General features: G+C 40.4%; 3 protein-coding genes across 4 annotated transcripts in view; all 3 read right to left on the bottom strand.

The window, feature by feature from the left end:
* The window catches only part of LOC103154422 (glutathione S-transferase theta-1-like), a 14,661-nt gene that overhangs the window by 2,741 nt on the left and 2,388 nt on the right, over positions 1-9,532 (bottom strand). Inside the window, exons 2-3 of one of the 2 annotated variants that reach the window (XM_016662694.1) lie at positions 1,581-1,706; positions 663-750 (exon numbers count right to left, since the gene is read on the bottom strand). In XM_016662694.1, the coding sequence (XP_016518180.1) occupies positions 663-750; positions 1,581-1,686 (194 nt within the window). In that variant the 5' untranslated portion in view covers positions 1,687-1,706. Of the gene's footprint in view, positions 1-662; positions 751-1,580; positions 1,847-9,532 lie in introns of those variants that run through there. The other variant, XM_007575699.2, reaches the window with a different exon arrangement.
* LOC107832871 (glutathione S-transferase theta-1-like) lies at positions 2,559-6,041 on the bottom strand. Its single transcript, XM_016662693.1, has 5 exons — positions 5,881-6,041; positions 5,418-5,505; positions 3,903-4,053; positions 3,165-3,341; positions 2,559-2,799 (listed from the first exon to the last, which is right to left on the bottom strand). The coding sequence occupies exons 1-5, from the start codon at positions 5,984-5,986 to the stop codon at positions 2,599-2,601; spliced, it is 723 nt and encodes a 240-aa protein (XP_016518179.1). The 5' UTR covers positions 5,987-6,041; the 3' UTR covers positions 2,559-2,598.
* LOC103154436 (growth arrest-specific protein 8-like) overlaps positions 8,466-9,532 on the bottom strand; it is a 6,157-nt gene continuing 5,090 nt past the window's right edge. Inside the window, exons 6-7 of the mRNA XM_007575716.2 lie at positions 9,442-9,451; positions 8,466-8,660 (exon numbers count right to left, since the gene is read on the bottom strand). Of these exons, the coding sequence (XP_007575778.1) occupies positions 8,466-8,660; positions 9,442-9,451 (205 nt within the window). The remainder of the gene's footprint in view (positions 8,661-9,441; positions 9,452-9,532) is intronic.

Raw genomic sequence — 9,532 nt, 5'->3', positions numbered from 1 at the left:
ACACACACACACACAGTCAACACTGCAGAACTCTGATCTTACCAAGTGACTCTGGTCGAGTTTCTTTGTGCACCAGAAATGAGACAAAACTAATTTACCAATAACTTTTCATCAAGAAATAGAAACTCGTTTTATCTCATTAATATCTTAATATTGATGAAAAAGTTCCAGTTCTAATGACTGATTATTTCACTTTCAACAAAACATTTTTCCATGTTATGTGAATTAATCTGCCAGTGGAACAAGAACTTTTACATCAATATTAAAGGATTATTGATTTAGAACAAGCTCCTATAATGCACCAAAAAGTTAGTTTTGTCATATTTCAGGCGTACTGAGATATTTCCACTAGAAACAAAACCAACAACACTGAGTAACATTCTGTGTTTTTGTATTGAATGCCTGAGAAAGAGGATTAATTAAAACATTCTGATCTGAGAAAGTTAAAAAGCAGAATCAGAGGCAGGTGAAGCTCTGCAGGCTGAAAAGTTAATTCAACCCTTTGATTCTTCGATCTTTTGCTCCCTGTGTCTGAATGTACCTCCATCACTCTGATCGCGTTGCATCTTGTGAAATACTTTCTGAGAACATAAATCTGAGGGAAATAAATCTGGATCAGTTTCTGAGTAAATGCTTTCAAACGGCTGCAGCGTCTCTTCTACCTTTCTGACAGAACGAAGCTGCCGTCCTCCAGAACCGGAGCTTTCTTCACCAGGTTGAGTTTTCCAAACTCCTCAGAGTACTGCTGCCCTGAACACAACCAGATGACAAGATCTGATTCTACCGCAGAGTGTTAGTGTCAGGCTTAGGAAAAAAGATCAAAACTTTAAGACAGGAAAGTCAAAATGATACAAAAATGTATAATAAATAACATTAGGAGAGTGATTTTTCCTCCACAAAAATAACTAAAAACTACATGAGGGATGTTGAACATCTTGTTAGTATCAAATTAACAAAAAGTAAAACTGTAATCTTTTAACACATCAGGCTCAGATTATTATCAGCAGCAGGACTTTGAAACGATTGTGCAAACAGCTGTTTACATTTCAAGGAAAAAACTACGGACTTGCTGAGCCGATCATTTCTGATCTTTATAAACGATCAAAGCTTCTTTATCAGTTTTACGTCTTTCTTCTAGTAAAATTACATCTTTACTCTGATAATATTCTGACTTTATTTGCATGGTTTAAAAGAATATCTTATGTTGACCCTAATACTGATTCAAGTCAAAACACAGTTAATATTTTAAATACATGGCGGCTAAATGTCCTCAACATGTCTGAAAAACAACTTTCACTCTTCATATCAACTCTGACATGTTTTTACTTCATTTTCCCCGGTGAATAAATACAATCTGGGTGTAAAATCTGTCCATGGAGGAGTTAAAGTAACATCAGCTCAGGGTGTCGGACCGACAGCTTTCTGCTCAAATGTCAAAACTTTAACTGATAACTCACCAGAAACTCCTTTTCAGTCCAGAACAGAGTCATTAACTCAAACATATTTACTGTTTAACCTGGAACTGGGTTTCCAGACTGATAAACTGTAAGCATGACGTCACAAAGCAGCGGCCATCTTACCTGCCAGCAGATCCACCAGCCTGAACTCATAGGGGATTTTCAGGGCCTCGGCGAACAGGTAGAGGCCGCGGCACGGCGGGGACAGCAGGTCCAGATGGAGCTGCATGGTGCTGGGAGCTGCAGATGCTTCACTGCTGCACCGGTTATCCAAACCGCCCAACGCCCCGCTCCTCCTCACCGCCTGGGATCCCCACGCTGACCTTTAACCTCGCCTCGGTCCAACATTTTGTAAACACAGATGAAAACCTAGTTTTCAGCTGTCTGCATACTGTCCAGAGTTTTCAGCAGTAATTAGGAGTTACTGTCTGGACCAAGAGGTCAGACTGAACCTTCAGAGCCACATAAAGACGGTTACAAACTCAGCCTTCTGTCACCTGAAGAACATTTCCAGGATTAAAGATCTAGAGAAACTCCTCCGTCTTCACAGGTTCTAACCCTCTGCCTAAAAATAATCAGCTGTCTGATTTTTTTATTTCATTTTTATTCTTATCACATGTACCATCTTCAGCTGCATCTTGAATTTTGTTTTTTTGCTTCAGACAATAAAAAAATAATTTTATTATGAAGAGAGAAAAGCTTCTTAATTAGGGCCTTTATTTTGTTAGATGTTGAAAAGTTAAACGGTGTAAACAGAGGTGATGCTGAACTGATCCGCTGACCCTAAGCTACGTACATTTACACTGGCTGCTGTGGCTGAACTTAAAAATTGAGGCTAAACATTTTATTACTGTTCATAAAACTAATAATTCAGGTGATATTTTGATCCAGTGTTGCTGCTTTGAAGCTACTGTAGTGCAACGTTTTGTAGCTGAGGAAATAACTAGCAGTCCTGTGAATTTTGCTGCATGAAAATTAAAACCAGTTCATATTGTTCATGTTCATATTGAACAGTTCTTAGTTCCAGTTTTAATCCCTTCTCTAACAGGATGATGGTTCAGTTCTTTCTCAGCCCTTCAGATTAAACGTTTGGAGGCGTTCTGCAGAAACAACCAGACATCAGATTTTTATTTCTGTGTTCTCAGCGGAAATACTTGAGGAACATGGGTTTGAGCTTCTGGAGCTCTGTGTTGTTCTGCATCTTCTGCTGCAGGCCGCTGGAGTCCAGCAGCGCCTCGTGGGCCTGGTCGACCAGCTTCACTCCCAGCTCCTTCTTCACTCGATCCCTCCAGGCCGTCAGCTTGGGCCGGCCGTCCAGCGCGTCCACGCCGGCGCCCAGAGGCTGCAAACATCAGCATGAGGCGTCACAGAGGAGGAGACGCTGTCACCGCGTTCATTTAGCAGTTTAATTAGAAATAAAGAAATAAAAACCCCTTTCACATTCATCTAAAGTATTAATCTTTAGTTTCCCTCCAGTACACTGCTACATTTAAATCATTTAATTGGATTTTAATTATCTAATAATTAAATTAATTTATTATTTTAATCAAAGCCTCAGTGACTGATATAATAAACTTATGAGATTTTTTTAAAGGTATCTGAGAAAATTCATTTCTAAAGTAAAAAATAAAAATAATCACAAATCCTTTTCCTTCCAGTTCAAAATCATTTGTAACTTTGTTGATTTATCAATAATAAATTCATTACCTGCATGATCTCCACCATGGCCACCACATCCGCCACAGAGATCTTGTTCCCGACGATGAAGGGCTTGTCCTGCAGGAACTTCTCCTCCAGCAGGTCGAGGGATTGCTTCATGTCCTCCACAGCGGCGTCCATCTTGTCCTTCGGGGCCTCGGAGCCCATGACGAACGGATACAGAGTCTGGCCACAGAAATCATTAATGAGGCCCTGCTGGAAGCTGCAGCAGGTAAAACATGAAGGACTAAAATAAAAAACATTCATCTGAATGTTTATCTGATCTTATGGTTGTAATACCTGCAGCCCTGATGCTGTTACTCTGAGTTTACCTCCTTACTGATTAAAACTTTACTGTGTTTTTAAACATAAAGTCTTTTTCCATTTTTCTTTGTCAGCTGAATTACTTTTCCCACCCAGAAGTCGATAACTGACAGCCTGATCGATATCTGGGTGTTATTACCAACTTGTTCATTTTAATCTGAACTGATAACTTTGCTAATTTTTGCCTCTTGTAATTTTCATTAGTTTTCAAAGTCAAATCAAACCTGTTCATGCAAAACATCAAATTTTCAGTTTTTGATATTTAGCATCTTTTTAACTTTACTGAGTAACAAGTTTTTAAACAAATTTGCACAAGCAGCTGCAGTCAGACATGTTCCTATAGATTACAACATAAAGGAACAAAGTAAATGTGAAGTTATTAAAAGTGTGTAATGATCAGAGGGGCTGATCTGGGACACGAACCCTGAGCAGGAAGACCTTTGAGCAGTGAGATCGGAGGTTCAGATGCTGCCAGGATAAATATTCATCAACACGAGCTCTCTGCTGCAGCTCCGCTGGAAACCAGTGATCTGCCACCGAGCATTTCTGCACCAGGTACTGCAGGATCGCAGTGCTGCAACACACACACACACACACACACACACACACACACACACACACACACACACACACACACACAGTCAATGCATCAGAAATAGGAGGCATTTTCAGTAAGACATGAAAAAAAATCTGACATATTACTGGACTAAATCATAAAAATAAAAAAATCGTCTGAACAAAGAAGGTTTGTCTCTGTTTCCTCCATTAATTATACTGAAGTATTAATACATTCAGTACTTCAAGTTAATTTAACTCATATGCAAGTAAAAAGCAGTGAAGTCCTGAATAACTGATTGTCATGCCTGAGTTATTTATTATCTATATAAATGATGCCATTTCGAATGAAAAGACTTAATAAAAAATCTAAATAAGTCAAAAGAAACAGTTTTTACAACCTGAGGCTTTGTGAACCAGCCTGCTGGATGTGAACGGATGAAACATCTGTTTGTGCTTCAAATTTAAATTAATTTAATTTGCATCATTTATTATTTATCATAAAGATTTTGCAGCATGGATTCACTGTTCACTGCAGATATACTGAACAAAAAGGATTTTTCACAATCAAATAAAAGTGCTTGAAGCCACCAGATGTGGATCTGAATCGCAGAAAAAAAATGACATTAAATAAATAATCTGTACAACAACTTGCAAAAGTATTCAACCAAACAGGAAACAAAGAAAACAGATTCCTGCAGACAGGCAGCAGAGTGTCTGTTGTCATCAAACCTTCATTAGAAACAGTTTAGAAGTGTTTGTTTTATTCTCGTTTGATGTTTTAGGGGCGTCAGTCGTATTTTTGCAGTGTTTCAAACAGGAAATGGGCAGAGAGAGCGAGGAGGGGAAGACGGAGTTCCCATCGTCGGGGTTTGACCTCAGAGTCTGTGAAGCGCCGCTGCTGCACCAACCAAACGCTTTGTTTGTTTTATTAAGATACAAACAGGCTCAAAGTAAATATCTGAACTTAATGACCGGAGAATCTAAACAGCTCCGGATGGAGATAAGAGTTTAGATTCAAAGACAAACAAACTGGTTTATTACTGGATAATTACAAAACCCAGATTTATGGAATGTGAATGAAAATATTGGTATTTTTAAGATCCTTGATTAACTCCACATGTCTGTTGATGTGAGTTTTGTTTAATTTTGTTTTAAAGCTCTGCTGGTGAGAATAAGACACCAGTCGGAGTTCTCCAGGGAAATTCTGCTTCCTGCTCTGGATCTGAACGTTAAATATGAAACAGCTGCTTTAAGTTTAACTCTGTGTGTCTTTACATTCCTCTGCTGGAGTTTCTTCTGCTGCTAAATACTTTCTAAGAACAGAAATCTGAAGGGAAATGTAGCTGGATGAGTTTCAGCTGAGACCAAACTGTCGTCTACCTCTCTGTCAGGACGAAGCTGCCGTCCTTCAGGACCGGAACCTTCCTCACCACGCTGAGTTTTCCAAACTCCTCAGTGTACTGCTGCCCTGAAACACAAACACAAACCAACTCCAGCCAAAAAACACCCAACAGATGCTTAAAACGCATAAAAGTGTCCAGAATCTAAACATCAAACTAACTTTTACTCCTCTGATGTGATGTTTAACTTTATAATCTGTGTGGAAAAAGGTCTGGAACGTTCAGCCATGCAGGAGTTAAAGTAACTTCATCTCCCTGCGTGGGACTCGGAGCGTTCTGGGTGAAATGTAAAAACACCAGCAGCTCAGCAGAGGCTCCTTTCTGTTAGACCAGAACCGAGTCGGCAACTCAAAAATATTCAGCACAAAGTTCAACTGAAGGATTTCCAGACAGAAACCCTTTGAAATCCTGCAGCTCAGTTTCTGTCTGCAGCTGCAGCTCACCTGCTGACAGCTCCACCTTTTTGAAGGCGTAAGGGATCTTGAGCGCCTCGGCGAACAGGTAGACGGCGCGGCACGGCGGGGAAACCAGGTCCAGATAGATCTCCATGGTGCTGAGCGGCTGCTGATGCTTCCTCTGCTCCGGCCTGTTATCCCGGCCGCCTGCAGCTCCGCCCCTCCTCGCTGGGCGACGCGCTGATTTCTAAACGGCGCCGACAGTTCAAAGTATACAAGCCGTCTGGGTTGACCAGTCTGACCTTTGACCCTGGCTTAGTCCCACATTTTGTAAACACTGCGGAGATAATCAGGTTTTTATCTGCTGTGCTGGGCCTCTGTGTGCGGACCGCGCTGCCTTCATAACGAGTTTACAGAAGCAATTAGACGTTTTTGTTGGACACATTATGAAGGGGAAGATCATGTTGTTGCAGCCTGGAGCGCCCAGAGAGGGGCGTGAGGTTAATGACGGAGAATGTTTCCCAGCTGATGAGCAGACGCTCTCATTAGTTCGTTCATGCTCAGAACCCTGATGGTGGGACTGGGCTGGTGCAGCTGCTGGTTCTGGCTCTACTGCGTCTCTGCAGGACTTCCAGTCATTTCTATTATAAACAGATTTTAATTATCAGGATCCTGCAAACTGAGTTTCATTATTTATTCTCCAGGATGTTGTTTCATTTCATTTCCTGTCTGAATAATCAAAGCAAACACAGCAATACTAACAAAGAACATGAAATTCAGTTTTTTAATTAAAATATTCAACAAAGTAATAAAGGAAGCTTATGCGCTCAGGTTGTAGCAGTTTTTATAACTAATTTAAATTTTCCTCTAACCAATGTGTTTGTTTTTAGTCAAACTCTAAATAAACGTCACATTAAAGATGAAAGAAGTTTTAAAATGTCAGAAAAATCAGATCATTTAACAACAGCATGAAGGCGTTCATTCATTCATTCATTCATTCATTCATTCATAATGGCAGGAATGGGGGACAACTAAACTAAACCTAGAAAATAAAAGTTAGTTAACCCTAAAACATAAACCAGAAACTTTAGATCTGCTAAAGTGCTACAAATAGTATCTAATATAAGCTAATGCTACATCGCTAAATCCAACCAGGTTGATACAACATGAGACCTGCAGTCACTTCAAAATAAGAGCATGAATATAAACGTCTAACTAACTGAATAATTCTTCACAGTCGATAACCAAAACTTCAACACATTGAACTTTATTCAACTGAAACTTTACAAACCAGCTCAATAAATTAGCAAAATTGCTAAACAAATAGTTAGCTTAGCGATTAGCAAGCGGAAGTGTGGCCACTTCTGATGACACAACCAAAATCTTTAGTTTTTTAAAAACAAAATCAACTTTCAAGCTTGAATTAATTGTTGATTTTCTCTAAAGAGTTTAAATGGTTCAGGCTGAAATATTTCCATAAATATAATTTTTCTCAGTGAGTTGCAGAGAAACAGATTTTTGTGGGTTAGTTCTGGTTGGTTGTTGGTCCGTTTGTCTTGGTGGTTCATTGGGTGGTTTAAAGAAACGGACCCGGCTGTGAAGCCTTTACATTTCATGGGATGGAGACTGGGGCCATTCCACAAGCTTAACATAATCCTCTTTCATGCAACATAAAGCAGTTTTAATGTGTGTTTGGGATTATTGTCGTTTAGAATATGGCTGGGAAAATGTGACAGGCGCTCCAATCAGCAGCTGCATTACAACCTGTTTGTTTTAAATAATCTGCACATTTACGTCACGTTTAGATTAAAGGCCTTATAAATGAAGCAGTGAGGAACTGAAGGTGGAGCAGATTAAAACACCTGCAGGAACAAAATGGCTGGAATATTTATTGGACCCTGCGACTCGTTAAAACGCTCCTGCTTACGGCCCGGTGGAGCCGGTACCAGTCTGTGACTGCAGAGGAGTCGGGTCAGACGGGTCAGACGGAGCCAGACGGGTCGGAACCAGACAGGTTCATATTCCTGATGGACACAGAAAAAAAACTGCATCAACAACAAATTCAAGATGACATTTTGAATAAAACTGTAGAGTCCAACCTTTTTGCCTCAGAGGCAAAAACTGGCAAATTTTAACTACCAGAAAATTCATTAAATAAAAAGTACAAAAATGTGATTATTATTGTGATTTTTTGTTTTAGTTTTAGCTGCTCAACAATAAGCAAAACTTTCACGAAATCTGTATTTTACTAAATATCCAAAACATAAAATATTTGGACTGTTGCCTTTGCAAAAGAAAAACTGACAATTTCCCAAGTTTTTGGAGAATAAATTATTTTCTTACTCATTTCTTTAAACTTTTCTTAACTTCAGGTCAGCGGCCAAACAAAATCATTTCAAAGGCCACTAATGGCCCCCGCGCCACACTTTGAACCCGCATGGGATAAAACATCCGGTTTGTTTAAACAACCTGAGCTGAGACTGTTGCTGTCTGTTAGCATGGGAGCTAACGGCGGTTTGGACCGGAGCCGTAAGCTCAGCAATCACAAACATTTATCAAGTAATCAGCATATTTTGAGCTTTTTCTCCGGCTCTGACCCAGATTCTGGCCTCAGTCGGTGCCAAAGCTACCAGCTACAGATGATGAAGATGGAGGAACCTGGAGGGGAATGGGTAACAGGAGTGCTGTTTCCGGGCTCCTCTGGGCTTATTGCGGAGGATGCTGGCGGTCAGCTTGGTGGTCGGCTCGGGGTTCTGCGGCGCTGCTCGGTCCAGGATCTCCACCAGCCTCAGGATCTTCCACTGAGCCAGAGGCAGGTCGTCCTTTCCCTGCAGAGGACAAACACCCAGAGGTGAAAACAGCTGACAGCGCGTTTAACATGTAGAACACAAATATGCTTCAGATCCACCAGCTGACTGCCTCAGGGTCTGACCTTTGACCTCTTATGAAACAAACGTCCATGAACAGCGTGTTTGTTAGTGATGTCGTCTGATAAAGCCGTTTACTCTGGGAGAAACAAAACTCTGCAGAATTTCAGCAAATCATTCAACTATGAGTTAAAGTGCAAATCCATGTGAACTAAACATGGAAAATAAATGAAATAATATTAAACTAATACTTTTTAAAATTAATATTAAGAATTACTATATCTTGCTGAAATGTGACCTGTAAGTTAGATTTGTCTAATTTCAACTGTATTTATGTATTTGCATTAAACTTAGACCAAAAGTAGTTGGTGAGATTTGGTGTTTTTCCAGTGCTGAAGGACAAGTTGAAGGTCAAAGATCCAAAATGGAGGAGAGGAGAAGGGAGAGCAGGAAGGATGGAGGGATGATCAGTGACAGAAGGAGAGCTGATGGAGATGGCAGCACGATCAGATGTTTGAAACTTTATGAGGAGGAACAAAACGGGACAGAAACATGGGAGATGTAGCCGTGGCGCCCCCTACAGGGAGCTGCTGAAACTAATAAAGTTTTATTTTTATTTCTCAAACTTTCCTCCAGACAGACAAGCCCGGGTGTTTTACTGGAAAAGAGTTTTAAGGCAGGATTTCAAAACTGAATCTTTATTTATGTGACATAACGACCTTTGGTTAAAACTACTCTGGACCCTCGGGTCTCTGCAGGGCAGAGTGAAGCAGCTTGTGGTGGTTTTACCTCCAGGATGTGTTTCAGGATGACCGCTGCTTCATTCTTCACGC

This window comes from Poecilia formosa, unplaced genomic scaffold, assembly GCF_000485575.1.
Source record: "Poecilia formosa unplaced genomic scaffold, Poecilia_formosa-5.1.2 Scaffold386, whole genome shotgun sequence".
NCBI lineage: Eukaryota > Metazoa > Chordata > Actinopteri > Cyprinodontiformes > Poeciliidae > Poecilia > Poecilia formosa.
This window is presented reverse-complemented; position numbering and strand designations above follow the sequence as displayed.

Excerpts from the sequence above, each read along its gene's own strand:
- LOC107832871 (XM_016662693.1), bottom strand. The coding sequence starts at position 5,986 with ATGGAGATCTATCTGGACCTGGTTTCCCCGCCGTGCCGCGCCGTCTAC. Across the intron at positions 4,054-5,417 it reads AGCTTCGTCCTGACAGAGAG|CACTGCGATCCTGCAGTACC; the intron begins GTAGACGACAGT and ends TGTGTGTTGCAG. Across the intron at positions 3,342-3,902 it reads CAAAGGTCTTCCTGCTCAGG|ACTCTGTATCCGTTCGTCAT; the intron begins GTTCGTGTCCCA and ends TTCTGTGGCCAG.